The 26,812-nt window shown below is 50.3% G+C and overlaps 6 protein-coding genes across 6 annotated transcripts; 3 read left to right on the forward strand and 3 right to left on the reverse strand.

Moving 5' to 3' along the window:
* Nucleotides 1-4,982: 4,982 nt before the first annotated feature.
* On the reverse strand, nt 4,983-6,552 carry SODALDRAFT_348402 (fusarium Solani cutinase mutant with Thr 38 replaced By Phe). Its single transcript, XM_028613365.1, has 4 exons — nt 6,118-6,552; nt 5,844-6,058; nt 5,690-5,783; nt 4,983-5,630 (listed from the first exon to the last, which is right to left on the reverse strand). The coding sequence occupies exons 1-4, from the start codon at nt 6,316-6,318 to the stop codon at nt 5,451-5,453; spliced, it is 690 nt and encodes a 229-aa protein (XP_028471569.1). The 5' UTR covers nt 6,319-6,552; the 3' UTR covers nt 4,983-5,450.
* Nucleotides 6,553-7,275: 723 nt separating this feature from the next.
* Nucleotides 7,276-7,616, forward strand: SODALDRAFT_47086 (hypothetical protein). Its single transcript, XM_028615398.1, has one exon. The coding sequence runs from the start codon at nt 7,317-7,319 to the stop codon at nt 7,512-7,514; it is 198 nt and encodes a 65-aa protein (XP_028471570.1). The 5' UTR covers nt 7,276-7,316; the 3' UTR covers nt 7,515-7,616.
* A 7,908-nt stretch (nt 7,617-15,524) lies between these two features.
* SODALDRAFT_320150 (hypothetical protein) lies at nt 15,525-16,318 on the reverse strand (the record flags this gene model as incomplete). The annotated part of the gene is made up of 5 exons (XM_028609506.1): nt 15,525-15,547; nt 15,584-15,637; nt 15,833-15,975; nt 16,014-16,163; nt 16,194-16,318. The coding sequence occupies 5 exons, from the start codon at nt 16,316-16,318 to the stop codon at nt 15,525-15,527; spliced, it is 495 nt and encodes a 164-aa protein (XP_028471571.1).
* A 1,132-nt stretch (nt 16,319-17,450) lies between these two features.
* On the reverse strand, nt 17,451-18,702 carry SODALDRAFT_320151 (kinase-like protein; the record flags this gene model as incomplete). Its single annotated transcript, XM_028609507.1, has 3 exons — nt 17,451-18,064; nt 18,127-18,439; nt 18,490-18,702. 3 exons carry the CDS (start codon nt 18,700-18,702, stop codon nt 17,451-17,453), a joined length of 1,140 nt encoding a protein of 379 aa, XP_028471572.1.
* A 375-nt stretch (nt 18,703-19,077) lies between these two features.
* Nucleotides 19,078-19,666, forward strand: SODALDRAFT_320152 (hypothetical protein; the record flags this gene model as incomplete). The annotated part of the gene is made up of 4 exons (XM_028609508.1): nt 19,078-19,213; nt 19,272-19,501; nt 19,545-19,593; nt 19,656-19,666. The coding sequence occupies 4 exons, from the start codon at nt 19,078-19,080 to the stop codon at nt 19,664-19,666; spliced, it is 426 nt and encodes a 141-aa protein (XP_028471573.1).
* Nucleotides 19,667-20,499: 833 nt separating this feature from the next.
* Nucleotides 20,500-26,260, forward strand: SODALDRAFT_270010 (hypothetical protein; the record flags this gene model as incomplete). The annotated part of the gene is made up of 8 exons (XM_028607694.1): nt 20,500-20,577; nt 20,639-20,705; nt 20,767-21,147; nt 21,247-21,320; nt 21,404-21,631; nt 21,716-23,962; nt 24,076-24,292; nt 24,354-26,260. 8 exons carry the CDS (start codon nt 20,500-20,502, stop codon nt 26,258-26,260), a joined length of 5,199 nt encoding a protein of 1,732 aa, XP_028471574.1.
* Nucleotides 26,261-26,812: the final 552 nt, after the last annotated feature.

Genomic DNA, 26,812 nt, shown 5'->3' on the forward strand with positions numbered 1-26,812 from the left:
TTATAATATTATTATCCTGCGTGGGCGTAAAGAGGGCGGTACGCGATCTAAGGAGGATATTCCGCGACTCTAAGGGGCGTCCCTTCTATTTTCTCGTTTTCTTAGGCGGTTCGGGGACTATTATCGTGTTTAGCGATACTATAAAAACGCTACGCTCCCTCTCCGCCCTATATTTCTCGAGTTAGCTAAGGTCGAATCCCCTTACCCCCTTACCCTATTAGTGTATACCTCTTTAGTCCGCGCCCTTTCCTTTACTTTACTTAGATATTTATCGTCGAATACCATGTACGACCCTTTATAAGCGGCGTAGCGCCTTTTCTTCGGGTTTATCTTAGCCTCGCACGCCGCGAAGCCCCCTCGGTATACCGACTCTACGCCGCCGTAGTGCCCGTATAGCACTTCTATCGCCTAGCACTAACCTGCTTTATATCCGAAGTCGAGGCACTTAAAGCACTATTATAGGGAGATCTTAGGGTTATAGGGTTCGCTATTATAGTGTCCGTAATTAAAGAAGACTCCCTCCTTTATTAGTCACTCCGCGTCCTCGGGGCGGGCGACCTTAATAGTTAGTAGCGCCGTCCGCGCTACGTTATTCCTAGGTTTCCTGGCCTTAATCCGGGTAATCGCCACGTTATTCTATAGCCGAAGTTCTAATAGCGCCGCGTCGGGGTCGTAAGTTAGTAGCTACGCCGTTAGTATTCCTTTTACTATAACTTAGTACGTTTTCTCGTGTATCGTGGCTCCTATACCGAATACGTCTTTAACCTAGTTATTCGCGTTCGCTATCTATTATTCGTTCCTATACTTAAACGTGAGAATCACGTTACCGTTTAGGAGTTATCGCGTGGCTATTATATCTACGTAGCGGGTAACTTAATTAACCGCCTTAATAATCTTTTATAGGGTTCGGCTTTTAAGGTCGGTTTTAGCGTCTCCGTATTAGACTATTAGCTCTTAGGCGTGTTAGGCAGGTATAACCTTTACCGGTGCTATCTTAATACTTTAGCGTTACGCGGGCGTACTCCCTACTACTTAGGCGTAGGTCTTAGGTCCTACTACTCCGAGTAGTTCCGTTAGTATACCCTTAATCGCTTATTAGATCGTGTCAGTAAGCCCTTTAGTCGTAAGGGGGGGTATATCGCTACCGGGTTATTAGCGTAGCGGCTTCCCTATAATAGTCTTATAGTATTACGTTTATAGGATCTTCTATACTAGCTTTAGCGCCTTATCGGCGCTTACCCTATTAGCTAGTAGTCTGGAAAATTAGGTACGTAGTTTATATAGTACGCCTTCGGTGCGCCCGCTCGGTGCCTAGGATTTTTAGGGCTCTCCCGGGGCCACGCGCCCCGGGTTAGTTCTAGTCGTCGTATTCTGGGCGCTCTATAGTGGTATACCGGTATCGTGTTCGGTTAGCCCTACGGGCCGCCCTATAGTATATAACTCACCGCGCCCTCTGCGGTCTTACTGCGATATCGGTCTCCGGTGCTTTTAAGGGCGTAGAGTCCGAATCCGATGTTAGAATTGATTTTATCGATAATGCGGCACCTTAGGGGCACTTTCGGCTTAACGATGCTTATTATTAATACTTATAATAAAGGTACGCGATACGACTTATAGGACTAGCGACGTTAATACCTTATTAAATAAGCAGGGTATAGCAATAAGGAGAATACGTAGGAGCTAAAACGGAACGTCTCCGATAAACTCGTCGACGCCTACTTTAAAGCGAGGCTAATAGGGGACTATATAGGTTCCTATAATATTCCTACTAGGAACTAAACGGGTTTATACCCTATCCCTATAAGAGACCTTATAGACACGATATAAGGACGTTTTTTTATCTTTTCCCCCTCCTTACGGATAACGAGACTTACTAGGGACTAAATAGGTTTATATATCACTATATATCGGCTATATTAACCTAGAAAAACCCTTTGATAGGCCGTGGAGATAAATTCTTAGGCAGGGACCCCTTCTTAACCTAGACGGGAACTATATAGGCGTTATCGCCTCGGTTACTATTTTCTTCCTTTTTAAGTGTTCTGCTCTTAATCTCTGTTTTTCTTTATTATACGCTAATAGCCCCTTACGCCCTTATCTATATATCTACCTATATTAATCGGGATCCACGAATATACTTACCGGGGTATAATTTCTACTTCTTACACCTTATCCCTCCCCTTTACGAATATTATAATTAAGACGATATATTACGCTAGATTATAGTTAGGACTGTTAGAGTTGCGATAGGAATACCCTAAAGCTAGTTAAAAAAACAAGGAAAAACCTAACCCGAAGGCTAGTAAAAAACCTGGAAAAAAAATAACCGTTCCTCTGTATATACTATCACGGCCCCTTTAGGGCGTCCTTAAACCCCACTAATTCATCGTCTAGAGGGGTAGGCTCCCGCCTAGCCACCTCGCCGTTATTATCCTCTATATATACCTGGCTCTACCCCGCGGTAATAGCCGTTACCCCCTTTTACCTACTACCCGCGGATAGTATCGAAGGCCGAAGAGATAGAGGCGTCTTCGCCTTCTACTGCTTCTTCTTCTTCTTCCCTAATAAAGGAGTTAAGGGCGTTAAAGCCTTTTTCCCCTTCTTTACTAACGAGGTCGGCACTATATCATTATCGTCGGGCACTTCGTAAGGGTCCGGCGGGCCCTACGGACCTTACGGTATCGTGCCCCCCGATGGCGAGCCTTAAGGTTACGTAGTGCCACCACTATCGCTAAATATATCGTTACCTGTAAAGATAACCCCCGCGGGGGCTAAGGCAGACCCTAAGAGTATAGGCAGGTCTCTCTAAGCCTAGGCTAGGTTAAGAGCGGCTATCTACCCAAAAGCAGTAGCCGTCCGCTCCTAGGCCGTGAGGTCGCGCTCGTGTAATATAAGGCGTTATTATTTAATATTAAGGCGTTTCTGCTTAACGGCTAGACGCTGCTGCTATAGCCCGATAAATTACTTAAGAATCGACTCTATACTATCAAGCCTTTTATAGATATCTTCCGCCGTTTTCTAGCGGGCGTTAGTAACTTCCTTAGCTTAACGCCGAGTAGCTATAGCTTCCTCGGCAGATAACCGGTTAACCTTTAGCGTCGCTTAACCTAAAGCCTCTTTAAGGATAACCTAGCATCGAACTACTATAGCCTAATAATATAAAGGATTAGTAAGGGTACTATATAGAGTTAATAAGGGGATATAGTTAGTAATACTTACACGACGACTCTTATTTAGACTACCCTTCTCGATAGCGATAACTAAAACCTTTTATAGCTGCTTAGTAGCGTTCTTACCGGTAATAGGGAGCTATTATTATATTAGAAACAGGCCCACGGAGTAGTCTATAATAGGAGGAAGTATAGGGATAATAATAAAGATATATAACTTACTACGCGGTATTTAAGGCTATTATGCTTAGAGTAGTAGTGGCACTTATTTATACGCTAACCATTATCGGCGTGACGGTATATCTCGGCCTTAATAGTATACGCCTTTTCCTTAAAGTTAATCGTTACTAACTTACCCGTATAACGTATATAGGGGGCCCTTAGATCCCCGCCTATACCGATATCCATTACTCTTTAGCATGGAGCGACTAATAGTATAGTAGTCGATAATAATATAGCCGTAGTAGAAATAGGAGGCTTTAGCGCTACCGGAGCGATAACCTACGATAAGGCAGGCTATATAGCCGACGGCGGGGCAGACTACCTAACAGACTATAAGGTTAACGCCGTAACCACGATCTTAATCCTCTTAGAGGACCGCGTTATACTCGCGGGAGTAGCGGCGCGTTTATTATTATTATTATCTTCCTGGGAAGGTATAGTGACTGTACTAAATATATAGTTAGCTAGTATTATAGACTAAAAAACGTGTAGAAGCACTTATAAGATAGTGGTTAATTAATTAATTAATTAAGAAAAACTGTAAACCGTTAATATAAGATACCTTAGATTAGGTAGACTTATTAGGCGTAGTATAATCGGAAAATTAAGTATAGAAGAGGAAAAAGAAGAATAGGAAGAGGGAATAACGGTAGGATTACAAGATATCCCCCTAGTAGCAGTTATATAGGCACCTATTTTTAGTATAAAGAAGGAAGCTACTAAATACACGGAAGGAGTACCGTTAGTGCCCTATATAATACTAGCTTAGGAGTCTTTATCGGATAGATTAAAGGAATAACCTAGGAAGATAAAGGGGACGGATCCGAGGACCCGGAAGGGAACCACCCTAGAACCTATTAGGGTTCCGGCTAGGATATTGGTTTTAGTGGATAGGTTAGCGAAATAACGGAAAAGGGCACGTACCCGGGTTAGGGCCACGGCTAAAAAGGCCCCGCGTAGGAACTAGGCGGGAACCCGTCGGGGTCCTATCGTGGAGGGCTCTAGTTTAGGGCGTCGGGGAACTTAGGGGACGGACTCGGGGACTAGGTTTTCGGAGGAGCCGAGAGGCCGGCACGGATCAAGGCGCTCCTAAGGATAGGAGTATCCGGGGGAGGTCGCTATATCAGGTGCCTATAGTAGTGGTTATAATAGGCCCCTAGTATAAACCTATAGGGATCCAGGTATACCTAGTCTAAGACCTCTTAAGGCATAAATAAAGTAAGTTATTATATAGTAAATAGGATAGTCCCTTAAAGTAAATAAGGCAGCCCTTAAGGAAGTAAATAAGTAGTCCTCGAGGAGTAGAGCGTAGCCTTAAGGAGCGAGGGAGCCTCCCCTTTAAAGAGGGAGGCCAGCGATTAATGTAACTCTTTAGCTACCCCTACACTTCCCCTATTATAATCCTATCGTGATCATACCTAGTTCCTTACTTAACCCTACCTTTTCACTCTTTGCGACTACCTATTTAACACGTGGCCCCCTGCTTAGCGTGGTACCTGGATAATAGGGGGATAATAGAGGGATATATAAAAAATACAGTTATACTAAAAATATTCTATAAAAGGGGTCCTTATACTATTAGTGGGTTATGAGTTATGTATTTTTCCGCCACGATAGGAGGATTTCCTATCTTATAAGCTTTCGCGAACGGGGCCTTATATAACGGGCCGGATTGCTAAGATAATAATAACGCGACGACGAAAGCTGATTATTCACGTGGCCGGGGCCTCCTCGACCCGCAGACCGGAGTTGCCCTCGAGACAGCCCACCAACCAGCATTTATTCGCTCATGTCACCAAGCACCTTCCGTCAAGATTCAACACATTCGAATGATTCGAATTGCATGCTAAGCCTCGTAATATCTCCTAACAGCCATACAGGCGCCTATGGTTGCCGGTCGACGTGCAGATACAAGTATTGCCACAGAAGAGAACTATGATCCCGCCCGTCCCGGGGAAGCGGGGGGGAGGTGAAGGCCGCCTAGCCTATCCCGGGGCCCCCGGCAACGGCTGCGCCAAGTTTTGTCCCTTGCTTCTTGTCTTGGCGTGATAAACTCGCTCACGAGGCGTTGATCCTGGCGGCAAGGAAACGGGGAGCGTCGCGGCGGGCGTCGCTGCCGTACGTCAGGTGGGCGGCGGTCACGACGAGGCTGCCGGTGCAGACGAGGTCGCCGGTGTTGCAGTAGACCTTGAGGTTGCTGGAGGGGTAGCTGGGGATGCCGCCCCTATTCTGCAGGTTCTGGAAGGGAGCTCGTTAGTAGGGGTATATCTCGGAGAGGCCGGGGTCTCGTAGCTTACCTTGGTGTAGCCAAACAGAACGACGCCGACAATGTTGTTGCGGATAGCGGAGCTAACGTCCTCGATGGCGGCCGCGGTCAGGGCAGCGCCTTGGCTGCAAGCAGTCAGAACATATGCTGCTTGGAATAGTGTAGGGACGACGGAGAAAGCGAACCTATAGCCTCCGGAAACGATCTTAGCGTTGGGGCACTTGCTGTTGGCCATGTTGAAGAGGCCGACCATCTCGGTAATAGCGGCACGGCTGGTGCCCCGAGGGAGGGCGTTATCTCCCAGGGAGGCCGAGTAGCGGCCGCCGACGCCCTGGACCCAGACATTACTGCGGCCAAAGGTGGACTGGAGGCCATCGCCGACGGGGCCGCCGAGAGTGCCCTGTTATCTAAATGTAAGCGTTGTCTTGTGTCTTGGTAGTGCTGGCCGCGCTCTCTTACCAGGTTGCCGGACTCGGTGGAGCCGCGGGCAAAGATAAAGATGATAGGGGGGCAGTTGCGGGAGTTGCCGTTCTCAAGGTCCCTACTGGTCGAACCGAAGAGCTGGCGGGTCTCAAGAGACGAGTCCTCGGCGACGTCGACGGCGGTGGGCAGGGCAGCGGCAAGGCCGGCCAGGAGGGTGACGGCGGAGAAGAACTTCATTGTGAGCAGTAGGTGGGAGGTAGCGGGTGAAGCTTTTGAGGCGCTGCCTGCAAGGGAAAAATAGATAGATTGAAGTCAAGGGCCGTTGGCGATGGGCTTGGGTAGAGGAGGTCCAGGTTTGTTGTCAAGGCACTTCCGTCCAGGTCTTTATAAACTTTTGTCCGCGAGGGCCATCGGAGGTGTCTAGGCCGGCCTCTCTCGTCTCCATCACAAGTCAGTCCAGCTTGATTTCCTGATTTGGACCGGCTCTGGTCTGTCCATTTCAGAACATGAACGGGACGTTTGGGATAGAATGTCTACCTGCCGTACTATCTGCCATATTTTCATCAGGCCGACTCGAGTGTGTCGGTACTGCGAGCTTGACCTTGGTATGCAATCCTCTACCGCCGGGGTGCAGGAGCGTTGTTGGCGGGCCTGCTGTACGGACCTGCGGGATCTAGCTGTATGCGGCGATACTTGCGGAGGGCTTACAAGTCATCCAGGCGAGAGGGCGGGCTTGATGGCGCGATGCAAGACATGCCATGGTACTAGCAAGGGCTTTTCAGGGGGACTCAATATCCCACAGCACCAAGTGCCGAGGTATCTCAACTGGACTTGGAGCGCCCTCTGCCCGTGACACCGAGCCCGATGCACATGACTCCTTTGGATGACAGATTGAAACACCCCAGCGCTCTGATGCGCAGGTACTCGAAGCTAGGTTATGCACCCCGCAATTCGGCAGTTCGGTGCCTCTCTGCCTGGTGTTGCCCCCCTGGATGATCGGCCGTCTGTCCAGTGGCGGTCAGTCCATGAGACGGACATTCCAGCGAGCCGCACGGACAAGCGGTTCTATCCGCGTCTGGAGTGGAAGCTCCATCGTCGGGGGAGAAAACAACCGGGGTGATTTACTATCCTGCTCAACAATGTCTCACTGTGCCTGGTCTCACTCTACGGCGGCTCTCGGGGCAACAGGAGGAGCCGCCAATAGTGGGACGAGTTTGAGCTTGATTACTGTCAGCATGGCAAGGCGCAAGCAACCGAGTCCAGTCGCAAGTTATTCCCAAAAAGCGTCCGATCCCCCACAGTTTCGCCATGCAAATAGCTTTATTCACCAGTTAACGCGTGCCGTAACGGCGGTGGAACCACCTCAGCATCACAAGCAGAAGCACGACTGCTGCCGCTGCTACTGGCAAGGCTGCCGAGAGGTCTGGACCTAGTCGATTGTTGACGAAGTCTTCACGGTTGTCGTTGGGTTACAATGGCTCAAAAACGGCACCAGCGGCTGCGGTGCATCTGCAGAGAAAAAGTGCGGGGTGCAGGGATATGTTGTCGCACGTCAAAAATGTAGGGCCCTACTAGGGAGCCAGTACAGATGACTATTTTGCTAGTAAAACGGTGGGGCCCGCCAAGCATGATAAGCTACCTAAGTACTCACCTACTTTGTATATTACTTCGAGTACCTAAACACACAGATACAGCCTCTTTAATTAGTCTACCAGGTACTACCATATAACCCCTGAATAAACGTTCAAAGTGTACATTCGTCAACTACCCTTTCAGGAAGTTAAAGAAGGCTCGAGGAATGTACCTACACTACTAGCACCTACGATATAAAAAAATTAATATAATTGTAAAGTATCTCTAAGTTAATCTGGAATGAATTTATAGCTCTTATATATAGGAAAGAATTTAGTTACTACTTTATATATACTACGTAGAAGGTATTTTCTATTAAGCTACTAGATATACACTTTGATCTGCTAGGGAGTAATATGGCGGTCTAATATAGTATAGCTTAGTATATCTAAACCCCTGTGTTTTATATATAAAATATATGCTCTTAATATATCTAGTCGTAATTATTATCGTGACGAGCTTAGCAGGTTGCCCTACGGGCAACGCCGTAAAGCTCGTCCCTGCGGGAGGCCCCCCCCCCCCTTAGCAAGGGGGGGGGCTTATTATATGACCTGCCCCGCTATAATCAAATAACCAAAAAATAACCGAACATAACCGTAAAACGCCTGCCTCCTGTTATTTTACTGCTATTTACTGTTTTCTACACTATAACGACTTTTTTTATTACGATTTTTTAGTATCGCGATAAAACAGTTTTCCCTTTATTATATTAAACGTTCTATTTACAGAAATAAAGCCGTTAATTAATCGACCGTTATTATCCCTTATATCGCCGCTAAGTAACCTTTTTTTTTTAATTCCTTTAATTCCCTCCCTCTCTTCCGCTTCCGGTACTTAAAGCTTCGCCGCTAAGTAAGTTACGGGTATAAATATACGCGTTAACCCTATAAAAAGCGACGATACTAACCGTAATTCGTAGTATACCTCCCGCCCTCTCCGACTCCCCTATCCCCTCGTAGGAATCCCGGTCGCCCACGCCCGAAGAATCCCCCCGCCTACTTAGGGGCTATACGTCTAAGCTAAACGAATTTTTTTTCCTTTATCGCGATCGCTCTATATCTCCCGCTCCCCCGCCTGTAACCTCGCCCATCCCCCCGTTAATAACCTCGCCCGCCTATAATCCGCCCGCCCCCTCCCCTAACAGCTCGCGCGTCTAGAAGATAATACCTACGAAGGAAGGTTATACGGTTACCCGTAACGAGGTTATTAACCTTATTTATAATACTGGCTATAAAGACACTAAGGCGCTAATAACTATACGCGGCCTTAAGGTATATTATAAACTACTAATTAACTACTAACTTACACGATATACTAACGGCTATTAATAGGTTATGCGTGACCTTACGCTATAAGAAGATAAAAATCTTAACCTTAACCGCCCGGCTAACCGCGAGGCGGTTATAATAACTCTAGTAGGTAGTATATAGAAAGACTATAAACACTATAGTAATAAAGACGGACCGTTTACGCGTTATTTTACGGTCCCGAGTATCGCTAGCGGCAGCTATAATAACTACCACTTTAATTCCGAGGGCAGTAAGTATTCCCTCCGCCCGCCCGCCACCGCTAATAGTAGTCCCGCGCCTATTACTCCCGTCGGCCCCCCTCCCGCTACTCCCGCCTCTTCTAAAGGGAAGAAGCGTGCCGCGTCTATAGGTAAGCCGAAAATAGCTATAACGTTTATTCTTCTATACTAACTAATTAATTTATAATACTATAGGAACTCCTACGCCTTTATCGAAGAAGGCTAAGAAGACTATAACTACCACGCCCCCTCCTCCCCCCCCTCCCGCCACTATAGCTAGCCTGTCTAGAATAACCGTAATACCCGCGCCGCCCCCCGTTAATACTATAGCACCGCCCGTAACGTATACTCCCTCCGCCTCCCCCTTTACCGCCTCCTCTACTACGCCTACGCCCGCGCCCGTTACTTTCAGTAATATTAAAGTCCTAGGCGTCCTCCTCCTTACGGGTATAACGACGGCGTAGAAAAAAGATATGATATAGTTCTATAAGAATATTATCTCGGCCCTTGAGAATAATATCCCGGCCGTAAAGCGTTAAAGCTATACGGTCGGATTTTTACTACTAGGGCTTATTTTTATATTTTATTTTTTCGTCTTTTTTTTGTACTTTATAAAGGATTTACGGTTATTTTTTTATTTTTACTTTTAGGAGTTTATAGCTCGGATATAGTTAATTTACTTCCTCCCGTCTATACTATAGACTATATAATAAAGAATCCTAACTACGAATACTACGACTACAATTATAACTATTAATATCGTACCCCCGTAAAGTGACTATTAGAATATTTAAATTAAGACCTTTAGGTATACGATATTAGATATACGCCTACTATCCTATACCTCTTAACCCTCCTACGCTAATAATAATACTAACAGGTTCCTAATATCCGTAACTCTTAATACAGTAACGTAAAACTAACCGTGTATAAAGGGTGTTACCGGAAATCCACGCTAACCGTACTAAACGATTACCCTTACAACTTATTAGTCGTTATCGCAAAATAAAGCCGTAAAGGGAATTAACGGCGCCAGATAATATACGGGTAATCCTCCTTATTAGAATCTAAATAGATACAGGGGATAAACACCATCTCGCCAGCGTATATTCCGGATAGCACCTTAACCTCTAGTGTATTACGCGCTATCCGTAAAATAACTATACGCGTACCGTTATATAGTCCCTACCATGGGCTAAGGTTCCGTATAAGTATAACGGGCGCGCTAACCTTTAGCTTAAGCCGCGCGGGCGGGATAAAGGCGAACTCTAACTATATTAAAAACTCCGGTACTAGTTCCGACGCAGGACCGTTAGTATCTTTTACCCGATTAGCCACCGAATTCTCGGCCCGGTAAATACACGACTAACCACGTAGTCGCCCGAGTATCTACCTATTAATCTCCGTAATAGTAGTATTACGTGTTATTAGAATAACACGGTTAATAAAGACTATATAGTCTAACACAGCCTACTCTAATAAGGTAATCGGGTAAATACGCCCGTATAAACGGATAATATTATAAATAACCGTGATAGTAGGGAAAAGGTCGATTAACCCGTAAAAAGCGGTATTATAGGAGAGGTCCTATAACCACTAAATAAACGCCTAATTATTAGGATTAGTAGAGGTAACCCGTATATTCTCCGTTAGGTAAAGAATACTAAGTTACGGCTATATAGAGGACCTCTAGCAGCAGGCGTGTATAATCTACGCCCGACTACTATTACGAATAACGGGCAGGATCTAAGTAAAATCGCCCCCGAAGATAACCAGAATACCGCCGAAAAGGTAATCGCTATAGCTTAGTATATCCCGTAACATACGATTAACGGCCTCGAAACAGAACTTATACTATATAGGAATCTTATCCTAGATAATAAGAACTGTCTCCCGCAGTACCGCTATAAGGTCCGAATTCTTTAGCACGCTATAGGTTAAGGCGTTATTAACCTATAAGGGGATCTTAAACCGCGAATAGGCTATATAGCCACCCTTAAGAAGAACGGCCGCGATACTGAAGGACGCTATATAGAGTATAATCTACCCGCGCGACCGGAAATACGCGTAGAGACCGCGGTATATAAACGTCTTCCCTATACCGCCGGGGCCCTATAAAAAGAAATAAGCGCCGCGGCTACAAGATTTAATAGCAGCTATAACCTAGCTAAATACCGTAGCCTAGCTTTAGTTAAACCGGTAATAGATATCTTCGTATACCATAGCCTAAGTATCGCGATCGTAAGTCTCTGTAATAAATAATATATTACCGGTCATATAACACTAGTTATATAAAGGCGCGGGTAGCCTAGACTCCGTAATAGTCCTACTTACCTTAAGGAGCCGAGAGTATATAGGATAAAGACCGTAATTAATATATGGGCATTTTAGATTAGCAGGATATCGGAAGCACTAGCGCTATAGTGTGTAAAGCAGGTTATCGTATATAGACTCCGTAAACCTCTCCTAAATCGATACTAGACCGGAAACGTCTCCGTGAATTAAAGTGATAATAAATAGCTCCTATAACGCACGCCCGGTCTTCTAAATAATAGCCTCCTTAAAATAGGTAACCTAGTAACGGTTATCGTGTAAAAGCCCGGCCGTAATATAGGCCTCGCGGTAGGTATTATGGATAGTCCCCTCCACGGTACAAAGGTCGGTAAAGGAAATCGGCCCTCTAACAGAGACTAAGAGTAACCGTAAATAATACGCCTCTTTAGCCGTTAGGGGTATATACCGTAGACGGCCGATTTAAAATCCACGCTGTCTTAACTACTAAGTAAACTACTACGGTTTCCACGTATAACGGCTAAGAAACTAATAACAGAATAACTCGCGGCTATTAGCGTTATCACGGTTATAGTCGAAAAAGGCTATTTGCTAAGTCTTCCGCTCCTATAATATACGCTTAATCTAGCTTACGGTTACGTTATCGCCGAAGTATATAGGCTACTATCCCTTAAGGTAAACCGGAAAACGTATAACGGGCGGATACTTACGGTATACGGGGAACTCGAATAACCAAATAACGGCCTCCGCGGGACCGATATAGCGACTCTAGAGATAGATATTAACCTTATCCTCGCCCTCTTCGCCCGATATACGCGTAGTTATACGGTTGGTACCCTTATAAACGTATTTATAAATGTACTTAATCGCTTAAATAGATCCGTAAAAGATAATATTAGTATATACGCCGTAACGGAGGCAGATATACAGGAGAAAATAACTCACCTTAATAAATCCGTAAATTTTAATATTAATATAGGCACCGTAGCGGAGGTAAAGATACAGGCTATAAGGAATAATAAAACGGTTATTAAGGGGGACCTCTCCTACGCGGCCTCTCTTTATAATATACAGGCTAAAGCTACGGCGCCTGTATTCGGGATAACTATCCTCCCGTATAGTCGTTTTTAGGCAGTATAGCTTAGGGAACCGCTTAGAGCACTTTATACGGTTCTTATCGTTAGGCTACGGCTATATACACGGCGTAGAAGGCTTATTATCACCGTAAGGACTATATATTATATTCTTACTAATAATATTAAAAAGACGGCTAGTAGGATCCGACTTATAGTCCGGTAGCTCCGTAGAGATAACCATATCGATAGTTACGGGGTCTTTATATATCTCGGCCGCCCGTGGCGTAAGGAAAAGAAGAATATAACGATATAGAAGACCGCGCTTCTGGTATTCCACGGTCTATATAATCCCCGTAAACTCACTAAATAGACTATCGCGTAGCTATTATTCTAGGTCGCGGGACTTTAACTCGAATACCCGGCCGACTAAATCGGGCCGGTTACCGGTAGTCTAACCTAGCTAAAGCTCCCGTATAATCTTTAGCTAGGTAGGATTAGCCGTAAACGTAATAAAAAAGGTCGGAGTGCCGAGAGCCTATATAATTACTATAGAATCCTAATAGCACTATAAGATAAACCGCTAGCCGCTAACGTAATTTAACGGTAAGACGATCCGTCGGCTAATACTACGGGTATCGCCGTTAGCCTTATACGCCTAATCCCGTAAGCCGTTATATACGTTAGCCCGTAACTTATTCTAGTAGTGCTAGATCTATAAAAGCTTCTTCTAATCGTAGGATACCTATAAGTCTACTAAAGACTACTAGAAAAGACGGCCGTAGGTAAAGGGTATAAACCTCTACTAGTATCGCGGGTGCAGTATATAACGGCAGAACTAACGGAACTTCACCTTAGTATTCTGCCGCTAACGGTTATAAATATCCCGTAACTATAACTACTAGTAATATCCGGAACCGCCTCGCGGATATATAAGCGGGTAAGATAACGGTAGGTAGGCAGGATACTCGTAGTCTATCTGCCTAAGGCCGCTAACGCTACCGTTAAACCGTCTCTCTATAACGATGATATCCCTATAGTAATATTTACCCTACTCATCTGGTATAATAGCTATAACCTCGTCTGTAACGGGCAGATTCTCGCGTTATATATCGGCGCCCTACTTAATAACTAATTCTATACAGGGGTTGAGTATTATACGGCACTATTCGCAGAGGGAGTTAAAGCGTTCGCGGGCCGTTTTATATAGGTTAACAAAGGGGTTATACTCGTGCAGGAAGTCCGAAATCTCCCCCAGGATATAACGGTCCAGCGTGGAGTTAAGGCTTTAGGTATTTATAAGGCGGTAGTCGGCGGCAGCCTACGGATCGTAAAAGTACAGCTAAGTAAAGGCGGGGAGTCGGCCTACAGCACTTAACGGCCCCGTATAATAGTAAAGGGTACCGTGGATCTAAAAAGCCATTACGCCACCGGTAACGGCACCTCAACAGGTCTCTATATATTATATAAAAGTAAACGTAAAGGTATTATTATATTAACGGATCCTTTTACAATAATCCGCGGCTTAGGTAGTATCCGTGTATAGTAGGCGTTAGAAGAAGTCGGGTAATAAGGAGATAACGGGAACGTCGACGTCGCCCTAGTTATAATAGGTGCTAAATTTCGGGTTCATAGGCGATAATTCCTAAGTAATAGAAAATAGTATCGGTTAGCTAATAGTTAATAACAGGGATAGAAAACTAACCTATAACTTCTCCCTAATCTAATTGAGTATAGCGTAATACTTATACTCTACCCGTATTAACCTAAGGTCGTAATAATTAACCGTAATACCCGGCTAATACTACTCTAACGGCCTAGTACGCTCTACGTAGCGGTCGGGTTACGGGCGCGCTCTACGCTAGCTAGTAGTAACGGCCGCCCTATAACGCGCTCTGCTATTACTATAGTCGTTATAGATATTATAGGGGGCACTATTATAACGGGTACTAAAAGCAGCCGTTATAAGGTAACGGTTATAGGAAGAATAGTAGTAACCTGCTATTAAGTATAGAGCGTTATAGAGCTAGTTACGGCCACGGCCACGATAACGGCCACCCCTTCGGGGAGGAGGCGTAGGGGCAGGCTATAGTGGAGGGTTACCTATTAGAACGGGTAATTAAGGAGGCGTAGGGGCAGGCTATAGTAGAGGGTGGCCGGTTAGAACGGGTGGTAAAGGAGCCGTAAAACATATAGGAGGTGCAGGATAGGCGGCTCAACGGTTAGCTCTACAGGTAACACAGGTAGCGTAAATCCTTCGATATAACCGCGGATAAAACCCGAACTCGGAAAACGGTTTAACGATACCGTAACTATAGCAGCGCTTAGGCTCACGGTCGGATTAACTAACTATCTTAACTTTAGACGGCGTTAAAGCGATACGAACTATAGCGTAGATACAGCGTGGAAAAAAATCTACGGGGACTATAAAACTATATAAAACAGATATATAAAACAGGACAGTCTAAACGTCTAAACTACAGGCGATACGCATAGTTTTTATTACTATATATACCTAAAAACGGACTATAACCCATATATTCGAAAGTATACAGGAATACAAGTAGTATAGCTATATACTATAAGAGGCAGTCGCCCGCAAAACACCGCAAAAAGCCGTAATAGGGGCCCGGGCGGTAATACTAGTACAAACGCCAGGCTACCAAGAGTGCCGGACTTTAAAGTGGGCCAGCTTCAGTTTACACTTAGATACTATTGGTTTTTCAGGCTCCGCAAGTACCATTTTGACCGTTTTTTCAGGGGTTAGAGTGTAGTACACCGCATCGTTAATTAAAGCATAACACTCACTCCACGATATAATAGCTAAAGAATAATAATTAGGACCTTACGGCTTCGGCCTACCCTCTAAGGTTTTATGCCTCTTATAAGCAGGACTTCGAAGCCCTTATTACCCACGCCTACTCGAACGTGAAAAGAGAGACTGTATCTATGTGTTTAGGTACTTAAGTATACATACAAAATAGGTTGGTACTTAGGTAGCTTATCATGCTTGGCGGGCCCCACCGTTTTACTGGCAAAATAGTATTCCTTACTAGCGCCTGAGATAGGCCTATATTCAATGCGACACCACGAGGACTAAAGCTGTCACGCGTTGACGAGCCCGGAAACTCTGGGGGCCACATGATGCCAGTCGCCAACTCACCAACTACACGCCTCTATGCTCGAAATGTCCTCGTCAAGAACCCAGTGAGACCCTCTCGCGCACCGATATCCCCCTGCTGCCGGACCCAGTGGTACCCCACGGGGCACTTGCCCCTCATCTTGAGCTTCTCCTTTGCCTCGGCTTCCTCCTGCGCCTGTCTTCCTCCGCCAGGAGGTCCTTGACCAGCTTCGCCTTCAGCGCCTCGTCTGTCGACCGCCTCATCTCGCGCACCTTGCCGCGCTACTCCAGCTCCCTCTGCGTCTCGGCAGCTGCGTCCTGCTGCAGCTGCTCCCACACCTCATCACTGAAGCCCTCATCGCGTCTTGCCGCCCTTGGCTCTCTCACGTTGTCTGCGGGCGGGATTTGCGACTGTTGCCGAGGCTCCTCCGGGTTGCTGTCCTGATTTGCAGGTGAACATACATACTGCTTTACTCCCGACGGCCGTTTTGACGTTCGGGCGGCCAGGTTCACAGACAGGTCCCGGCGGTGCTTGTGCGGTCCATTTCGAGCCTGTTTGCTGCTTGCCCCTGCTCCGCCCTCCTTGAGCATCTTAACTAGCTCGTGCCGCACAGCCCCCTCCCCGATATGGATCACGGTCTGGCCATTACTCTGCTTGTCTCGGCGCAAAGAACCCTAAAAGACGGGCTTTGAGAATGGTCTCCACGTCCCTTGCGCTGCCCCAGCTCACTTGGGCATAGAATATCCAAAACCCGCCTGTGACAACCAATGCCCTTCGAGCGTCCTGGCCTTCCACTGGTTCTGCTGACAGTCTCCCCGAGACCTAGCGTAGAGGACCAAATGGAGGGCCGAACGTCATTTCGACCGCTGGAGGTCTTGGAAGTATCCGGCCGAGTTTGGGGACCGACTGTCCACGATTTAGCTGACCTGCCGAGCCTTGAGAGAATTATATAACCGCACGAGGCTCTCGCCCACCGGCGCCTCGAATGGACGAGCCCAGAAACCCGCACAGCCCTCTAGTTAAAGCCTACGAAGCCACCTGCCACTTATCGCACAGTCGCCCAACAAGGAAGCCGAGAAACTGATGGCCTCAATCCACTAATCTTGCTTGCCAGATTTCCCGTTTGCCTCTGCCGTCTACAGCCGCCAGCCACCAAACCGCCGACATCACCGACACCGTGTTCGACAACGCCACTGACCGCTCAGGATCTGACAGTCTCGATCCTCCATAGAACCCTCCTCCCTCTTTTGACTCAAACAGGGAAGTCAATGGTGACAACCAGGCCAAGATCATGTGTACTCGAGTAATCTGGACAATATTTTCCATCCTGTCGACGACGCGAAAGACGTGGGGTTTATATCAGGTTGATACTCCCATCATCAAAGTGAGTCGATGAAAGGGCGCAGCGGTAAAATATGTCCTCCTTGTGCTGGGCTTAGATTCACGGGGATATCCACCCGCCATGCCAACGCCCGGTGCAACTTGACATCTACAGAAAGAGAGATGCTTTTGACTGGTAGAACACTATTATACACTGACTGATTCGTTATGCATAATATTATAGGAGCCTGGACCGTCAGCCGCGCATCCGATCATAGTCAGGCATCGCCCACTTCGTCATCCACTCTGACTCGACGACGTCCTTTATACTGCACCGATCACCAGGTCGCCACGCCAGCATCGGCCTTAACATAGCAAAGAATGCCTCTTCTTCTGCCGTGTCTATGATCTCCATTCCAGACTCTCGACGCCTCCTCTGTATCGCGCTCTGAACTCGCTTTCGAGCGTGCTGATAGGATCCGGCCTATCGTTCTTCGGCTGGCCGTCCTCGGTGAAGTTATCCAGTCGTGCATCCCACCGCTCCCACCAGTTATCTGGGGGCTTTCCAAGCGCGTCGACCTGCAGCACGGTCGTATCATCCTCGCTGCTCATGATCATCTCGAACAGCGATCGCTGACCGATGATACCCCAGACTGAGCAAGCGAGGGTCCAGATATCGCTCGGGAACGACCGCGGCTCTAAGGGCTCGAACCGACACTCTGGTGGGCGACAGTGCGTCGGTGTACTGCACTCGGTTTTTGATTCCCGCGCAGGGAAGAATGCCTCGCCGAAGTCTGTCACTACGATGTGAGCATCCGCGAGGGGTAGCTCATCGCAGCGGGTAATGAGATTGATGGGAAGGACAGCATGTGACGGCACACCAGGCGGAATCGGCGCACCGTTGAATGTGGTGACAGGCTCGAGCTCCGGCCCCCCCCACTCCTCGTACAGCTCTTCGTCAGATAGGCGGGCAAAATCTAGGGGCATCTTGAGGAGCACGTTTCCCAAATGAAGATCTAGACCGGCGGTGAAGTCAGATAAACTGTACTTGAGTAATTTTGGACATTATGTCACTCACCGCCGTGGACGATGCCTTTGCTGTGTATGTATGAGACAGCGAGTATGAGCTGCGCGGCAATGGCGCGGGCCACATCCAGTCGAAATGGGCGGTTGAACGAGCTCAGGCGCGTCTGTGCCACACTTGATCTCGCAGGCGGAGTGACTAGGCATGTGTGCGTGCCATGCGGGCCAGTGACGCGGAATTCGTCGAGAACCGATGGGATCATTTCCTTTCCGCCGGCGACGACGTGGCTAGCGGTGCCGTCTAACGGACTCTTCCCCAAGAGGGACAGGATCTCGGATTCGCGCGGGCTTGCATCTGCAGTGCAGACCTTGATAGCAACACAAGGTTCTGGAGCCTCTCGTCGCGGGCCAGCCAGACCGTCGAGTAGCTGCCATGGCCAAGCTTATGGACGACTTGATAACGATCGCCGAGTCGGTCACCAACGGCCACAGGGAGGTAGCCCCCGGCGCTGTACCTCCAAATTCCCTCCGCGTCGTCGATGGCATGGAAACGGACGCGCGGGGTCACGTTTGACGTTTTACCCGACGGCGCCCCATTGACGACGGACTGTGGGGCGGAGGGGGTGGACATGTGGCGGCGAAGACGCGACGAGGACCGAGGCGCCAGGGGATAGCGTCCTCGACTCCGCGCAGATAGTCGCGCAGGAATGACAGAATGCAATACTCGGTAGGCAATTGAAGCGAAGCACGACGCTCTCATTATATGCTCGGGTCGCGCGACTTTTCCGCTGCAGCGAGGGATGATCGATTGGTCCGAGATTATGAAGGACGGTTCAATTGATATGTAGGTGGATGGACAGGCGGATTCCCTGTCGGGCCCCCGAGGGGGTGGGGGTGGGGGGTCTGGTGGTTGTCGAAGACAACGCCGTGGGCCAGGTCAAACCGGCGCGTGGCCGCCGTGTTGCCGCGGAGGACATGAACGATATTAGACACAGGGTGGTCGACGATGTTGCGCTGGGTGTGCGCTAGATCGCCCTGGTTGGCGATCCGCCTCCTGGCAAGCCGTTCTCCAAGTCCCTGGAGGAAGTTCAGGCTTTTGAAGGCCCGTTCGTCCGCAGGAACCGTCGTGTGTAGTCTCCCGAGTATGTCCTTCTGTGATTCTAGAAAATCCGGCCACTCGGACAAATACGGCGGGCGCAGGCGCGGCAGAGCTGGCAGCGGAGGCGCGGCGCTCCTCGCAAGTCGTCTGGGCCGAGGGCGTGGACCACGGCGACGAGCACGGCGCCAACCAACTCTGGAACGACGAGCGCCGCCGCGTCATGCTCGTCGATTTCGACCGGGCCACCCTTCTCCCAGCCCTCAAGCACAAGCAGCTTTTCAAGTTATCTGGGAAGAAGAGAAAATGGCAAGGAGATGGTCCTGGGAATTATGTACGGCAAATCACAGGGGGCACTGTAACAACTTCTAAAATAGGAACAAGAGGCTTCTATGTACACGCCAATCGTAGGAATAGTAATGCTTAGTAAGTGCCTACCCCACTTTCTAGGACACGCCACCACGTTACACTAAAACACTTCTTTTTAGACCCCTGCTAGTATATAGAATAAAATACCATATAACCCCTGAAAAAACGTTCAAAGTGTACCTTCTTCAACTACCCTTTTAGGAAGTTGAAGAAGGTTCGAAAAATGTACCTACACTAACATAAAAATCTTACAACACCACTACAGGATATCGTGACGTCAATCCGAAATCGATCTACTACTATTTACTATACGAAAAGATTCAGTCACTACTTCACATTCTTATATAAGAAGTGTTTCTGTTTTTGATTCGAGTACTAATACGATACCTTAGAGACTTTAGCGTGTTAGGGAGCTACAAGGTGGTTTGACAGGATACTAAGTTCCCCTGGTTTAGTACATCTTAATCCCTATATTTTATATAGAAAAGTCTCCACTTTCAATGTATCTAGTTGTATTCTACTCCACTTATTGTCGCGATACCATTGGTTTTTCAGGCTCCGCAAGTACCACTTTGAACGTTTTTTCAGGGGTTAGACTGTAGTATATATTATAAAAGCATCAGAGTGGAGCAGGTCCCGGAAAATACTGAGTCAGCAAACACGTAACACCGCTCACGCGTAACGTATCGAGGGAGGAGCTTAGATAGCTTACATAATGAATGAGCTCAGCTCCCTTCACCTCACGTTTCCCCATCTCGACCTCTCACCGGACACGAGTCCATCACCACGACTTCCCGTTCACGAAGAAGCGCCAAGACGCTGCATTCCCGCCCTTTTTATACCATAACTCATCCACAAAAGCTCTCTTCTCCGGTACTGGACATTCAGGCAACCTATCCGCAGCTTCTCGTCCCCCTAAGATGGCTCAAGCTGTCTCCCAGTATCCAGGCCTTACGTGACAGGATGACGACCCAGCTGCTGGCCACAGAGCTCGCCAACCTCATCCAGGAGAGCAAGAGGAAGCACAATGATCTGAGACAAGTTAGACTACCGACACGAAAACGGAAATCTCCCACGTTATATGGTGCTAACCATTCCCTAGGCTGCCGAAAAAGCTCTCGAGGAGCTGAAGGGCATCCGGGCAGCCAACGAGGCTCAAGCTGCCGCCGGTACGTGTGCATTACATTACATCCCTGCTGGTCCCCTTCGCCCTCTAACACCGGCCCCCAGAGCTCGCCCAGCGTCCCAACTTTGTCAACCCCTTCATCATCGCCTGTGGCACCAGGAACGCCAAATTCACCTCCATCGCCATCGTCTGTCTCCAGAGGCTCATCGTCGCCTGTGCCCTACCACGGGGCAAGCTGAACCAGGTCCTCGAGGCTTTGCGTGAGGCTACGTCCTCTGGCCTCGATGTCCAGCTCAAGATCCTGCAGGCCCTGCCGTCACTACTTCAAAACTATGCCCATGATGTCAGGGGCGACCTCCTGATCACCAGTCTCAACATTTGCTTCATCCTACAGACCAGCAAAAACGCCATCGTCAACAACACATCCGCTGCCACCCTGCAGCAGCTCGTCGTTTCCGTCTTTGACAAGGTTGTCTCGGAAGACAGTGCGTTGAAACCATCCACCACCCACCCACTACCCACCACCCAACACCATCGCCTACCATCCACCTCCCATGCTAACCATGTGCCAGGAGCCGGGGAAGGGTCTGTCGCTGGTGAAGTGCCAGTGGGTGAAAATACCCTCCAGCTGGGCACGGCCGCCCTAGATGCATACCGAGTAAGACCAAGCTTGACATACAACATCTCCGTGGCCTCTCACCAGCTCACACAGCTAACCGGGTTCTTTGACGTTGGCCCCAGGTCTTTCACGATCTCTGTCTCCTAACCGAAAACCGACGCCCCGAGTACCTTCGCTTTGCCGGCCTGCCGCAGACCTTTGGCTTGGAGCTGATCGAATCCGTACTGACCAACCACGCCGCCGTCTTCTTGACCCATCCGGAGCAAGCCTACATCCTCCGCAGTCGGGTCATGCCCTTCCTCACCCGCGCCTTGAAGGACAAGCCCAACTTTGCCACCACCGTCCGTCTCGTGCGCATCTTGTACACCCTACTCCGTCGGCATATCGGCATTCTGCCATCCGAGAGTGGCGATGCGCTCGATATCCTCACCCAGCTTCTCGACCACGACACCACCCTGTGGAAACGATCTCTGTGCATGGAGGTCTTCCGTGGCATCTTCGCCGAGCACGCCCTCCTCAGGAGGATCTTCATGCTCTACGATGCCAAGGAAGGCGAGAAGGACATCCTGAAGACCCTGACAGCCACTTTTGTGCGACTGAGTACCGAGAAGCCCGCCGTCATTGGTCTTGGCCACCAGTCGACCCTTCCTGTGTCTAACCCGTATGGCAACCCCAACGCCGCCACCGACCACGCCATGATCGAGGCGGGCGGCGTCACCGGAATCATCGGCACGTCGGCCGGAACCGAAGGTTCTACCACCGGCATTAGTGCCCAGTGGAGTACCATGCGCGTCCCCTGCATCGACCAGCTAGACAAGACCGAGCCCCCGACGATCCCCGAGTCGTACATCTACAGCCTCATCTTGTCCTGCATCTCGTCCCTCTCCGAGGGCATCGCCAAGTTCATCTTGCCCCTCACCGTCCCTGCGGAAACCCGTAGCCGGAAGCGGGCCGCCAAACAAGCCGCGGATCGCAACTCGCCGGCCCCTACGCCAGAGGGATCACCCCGTCCGCTCGGCCCTAAAACTCGGCTCGAGCGGTCGGGGTCGGGATCGTTCAAGAGGAATCCTGTACCGCGTAACCCGCTGAAGCTGGAGGATCACCCCTTGTTCGCTGAGATCAAGACCTGTGCCTCTATCGTGGAGGAGTGCTGGCCCGCCTTCCTCGCGACTTGCTCGACCTTCCTCTACGCTGCGCTTGATTCCGAGTACTACCACGGCCTGGTCAGGGCCTTTCAGAAATTTGCCCATGTAGCCGGCCTCCTACAGCTCGCCACCCCCAGAGATGCCTTCTTGACCACCTTGGGCAAAGCCGCAGTCCCGCCCAACGTCTTCACTGCCTGCCTTAACACGGGCCCTCCCCGGACGCCGAGCGTGGACGCTTCTGCTTCTGCCACCACCCCCGGCAGCCTCTTCAGCAACGCCAAGGGTCTCCTAAGTGTCGAAAGCCTGGTCAACCCAGCATCCTCGGCCGCCGACGGGAGCCGGCAGCCTTCCTTCGAGGTCGGCGCCGCGGCATTGACTACGCGAAACCTGCTCTGTCTGCGCGCCCTCCTGAACCTCGGCATCGCGTTGGGTCCAACCCTCGGTCCGTCATGGCGCATCATTCTAGAAACCCTCCAGCAGGCCGACTTTGTCCTCTATTCCACCAGCAAGACCGCCGGCAGAACGCCGACCGTCACCAGGGGCCAGGACCCCCAGGCGGAAAGCGAGGCCGACGCGCTTTTGGCCAACTTCGGCTCGGAGACGCGAGCTGTCGAGACGGCAGCTTCTCGCCTGATTGAGAGCACTGTCGACTTTCCCAACGAGGCTTTCGTTCAAGTGGTGGAAGCTACGTGCGACCTTCTCGACCGGAGGCACGACGACAAGCTCAAGGCCGAGGAGAAGGCCAAGGCCAAGGCCAACGCGAACCGCCCGCAGTCACCACCCTCCGGCGGAAGTGCCGGCGCGTCGCTGAAAGCACCTTCCCCCGGCCCTCACCGCCGACTGATGAACGTGTCGACTACGGCCGCTGCTGGGCCCAACCAAGAAGACCAATTCGCCCTTGCCAAGCTGGGCGACGTCGCCACCATCAACGTCGAGCGTCTTCTCGCCTACCCTCCCGAGGTATCGGGGTGGGCCACTCTGGTCTCCGAGCTCATCCGCACTCTCGGCTCGTCCTTGATGAACGCCTCCGTTCGGTTGAGGGCCGCCGACATTCTCGTCAAGCTCGTGCTCGAGTTTGTCAACGTTGCCACTTCGCTGGAGGCCGAGCAGCGGGGCACCGTGCAGCTCCAGGCGTCGGAAGCCCTCCGGGATGCCCTCGTCCCGCTGCTCCGGCGAGAGGATCGCGAGGCCACCGTGGCCACCCAGACTACCGACGTGGATGTCCACAAAGCCATCCTCGAAGGACTCACGACGCTCTTGGAGAACTGCGGCGAGTCCCTTGTCAGCGGCTGGCAGATTACGTTCGAAATCATCGACTCCATTTTCAAAGGGGGGGAGGGCGTGCCTGGTCGAGAGGACTCCAAGGGGGGCGGATTAGCGACCCGATCGCCAAAGCTGGTCAGGTCGTCCTTTAACTCCCTGCGGCTCATCTGCTCCGACTTTTTGGCGTCTTTGCCCAATTCCTGCTTTCTCATTTTGGTTGATACCCTTTACAAGTTCTGCTCGCAAGACGACGACTTGAACATGGCATTGACGGTCTGTACCCCGTGTCCCTGCGATCCGTGAATCTTTGGAACGATATCTCCTTTTCCCTTTTCTTCTTCTTTTTTTCTTCTACTTTGTTTTCCCCTTTCTGACGCTTTTCACAGACTGTCACGTTCTTCTGGGTGCTGTCAGACTTCCTCTCAGGAAAGAACACGTCGATGCGTATCACGTCGCAAATGATGGACGGGTCGGATGCCCTGGCCCTTGCCAAGAGGGCCTCCAAGGGAGAGGATGACGAGGCATCCAACGCGGCGCTGTGGATGCTTCTGCTTCTGCGCCTGACCTCAGTGACAACTGACCGGCGGCTAGAACTCCGGAACAGTGAGTAGCAGGGGACTTGCGGGTAATTCGAACCTTTCAAAGCTAACATGAACCATCTCAGGCGCCGTGCAGACGTTGCTTCGAATTTTCGATGCATATGGCGACAACCTGGACACCGAGGCGTGGCATACCTGCGTGAAGCATGTCATCTTCTCACTCTTGTCGTCCATGGAAGATGAACTTGAAGCTTTGACAGGAGACGAAACCGACGACGAAGAGCGCAAGGCCTGGTACGGTACATCCGTTCTCGTCCTCGGTGGCATTTCGGGGCTCTTAGCTTCTTACCTCGAAGTTCTTGCGAAGCACCCGTCCTTCAACTCGCTTTGGCAGGAACTTCTGGGCCATTTCACGACGCTGCTGGACTTTAACGTGCTCGATATCAACACGGCCACCTTCAAGGCTCTGGGCAACATCTTGAATCAAAGCCAGCGGGATGAGAAGTGTGCTGTTGTATTCGACAACGGGACGGTCACGGCGGTGTGGAGGCTCTGGTCACGCGGCATACCAGGAGGGCAAGACGGCGGCAGTCGCCGTCGCCGTCGCCCCGAGAATGCAGACAACCAGGACTGCCTCGTCGCCTACGTCGGCGCGTTCCACGACGTATACCGACTCGTGGAGGCGGACCTAACCGTGGCGCATGTTGATCGGATGCTCGCGCTGTTTCGCGGAACGCTCCAACGGGCGACGGTGGCGGGAGCGTATGTCAGCGACGTCGAGAAGGCCACGCCGCTCCAGAACCAGGTCATGGAAGCCATCAAGGCCATCCGAACCGACCTGGCCGGGGTGCCGGCCGTCATCATCTCCCAGGTGGCCGAGCTTATTCGGCTTCCGTTCCAGGGCGATACGGCGGCCCAGGCCGAACAGGGCAGTACACCTTCGTCGAAGCGGACCTTCGTGGCAATGTCCAAAGCCAGCATGGAGATCCTACGGGACTTGGTCCTCCAGAAGTCGGCAGACCCGGACATCTACTCCAGCGGGGCGGTTGCCTCGGCACTCTCGGCCCTCGCCCAACCCATCACCTCGAAATACGGGTTCGCCGTCGTGGTGACCAGGTCGGCTCAGCCCTGGCGGCTCGCGACGGAGGTGACGCTCGCCGTGCTCGAAGCCGTTCTACCCAAACTCCACACCCTCCACGGCATCCCCCGGAATACCGTTCAGGAGATCTGGGAAACCGTGGTTCGGATTGCGGACGGCATCGTCAGCGCCGACATGGCCTCCTCGGCCTCTTCCGCTGCAGCCAATATTGCCGACGACGAATCTTTCGACATCTCTTCCTTCCAAACACTCCGCAAACTCATCACGCCTGCTCTCGGTGCCGAAGTCATCCCCGACAGAACGCGAAAGTCGTACGCGGAAAGCCTCTTCCGGACATGCATCATCCATGCGCCGCCTCCCAGCGAACAAGCCACCCTCATATACGGAAACAACTCGGACGGCGGCGCAGGTCTCGCAGCTCTGTACAAGTCCAGGCCGGGCCGCACCGTGGATCCACTCCCGACACGCCGCGCGAAGATGAGCTACGTCTGTCTCGACGAGCTCTTCGCGCTCATAGCACTCCAAGACGAAGAAGCCGACGGTACATGTAGCGAAGATCCGGGCGATGACATGAAGCAGGCCCTGGCCCTCCGCGTCCGCATGGCGCGGGTAGCGGCCCCCTTGGTCATCCTCCGCGCCGGGCTAACGCTCCGCGGCTTCATAGCGGACCAGCCCCTCCGCGGCCGCATGCCGCAGCCGCTATCGCAGCGCCGCGAGCTGCTGCATGTGCTGCGCGCGCTGGTCGACTTGCGCAGCCGGCCTGAGGCGATCCCGGACGCGCCGAATGTGGACTGCGAATCGCGCAAGCACTTGTTAAGGCTGTACCCTTTGCTGGTCCAGACTGTGCGGGTCGCGGGCGCGGCGGGGGATGAGGGTGTTTTGGCGGTTGGGACGGAGGCGTTGGGTGTTGTGGGGTGTGAGTTGGGGGTGTGAGGGTGTGAGGGTATGAGGGTGTGTGTGTGTGTGTGTATGTATGGGTTCAAAGGGCGATTTCTCGTTGTTGTTTGTTCATTGGAGATGTTGGCCGCGATACTACTAGACTAGTGTGAGCTATGGGTGTACTACGGGTGATAGCAGCGACAAGCAGGTTATTTTCAGAATGTTTGTCTTTTCTTGAGATTCTCCGCGTGGTTGAGTCTAGGTTGTGCCGTTGTGCCCCTGAGATATTCCTCAGTTCCCCCCTGTTCCTTTCCAGCGTCTAGGTAAGTGCATGTGTTGCCAAACTCCGCAGCAGTTACATGCATGCATATATGTATATATATCAAACTGAATCTTGCCATCAATGTACGACACTTCCTTATATCCTTCGTCTACACAAACAAGAAACATGCCAGTAGAAAGGACACTGCCATGACATTAAGATGTCAAATGGTGTTGGTGTTGGAGTTGGAGTTGGGAAACAAACAGTGACATACAGGCAAGCTATGATCATCATATCAAACCAGTAGTTCAGGGAAATAATAGTCATGCTGCAAACAAGAATGC

The sequence above is a fragment of the Sodiomyces alkalinus genome (assembly GCF_003711515.1).
Source record: "Sodiomyces alkalinus F11 unplaced genomic scaffold SODALscaffold_1, whole genome shotgun sequence".
Lineage (NCBI taxonomy): Eukaryota > Fungi > Ascomycota > Sordariomycetes > Glomerellales > Plectosphaerellaceae > Sodiomyces > Sodiomyces alkalinus.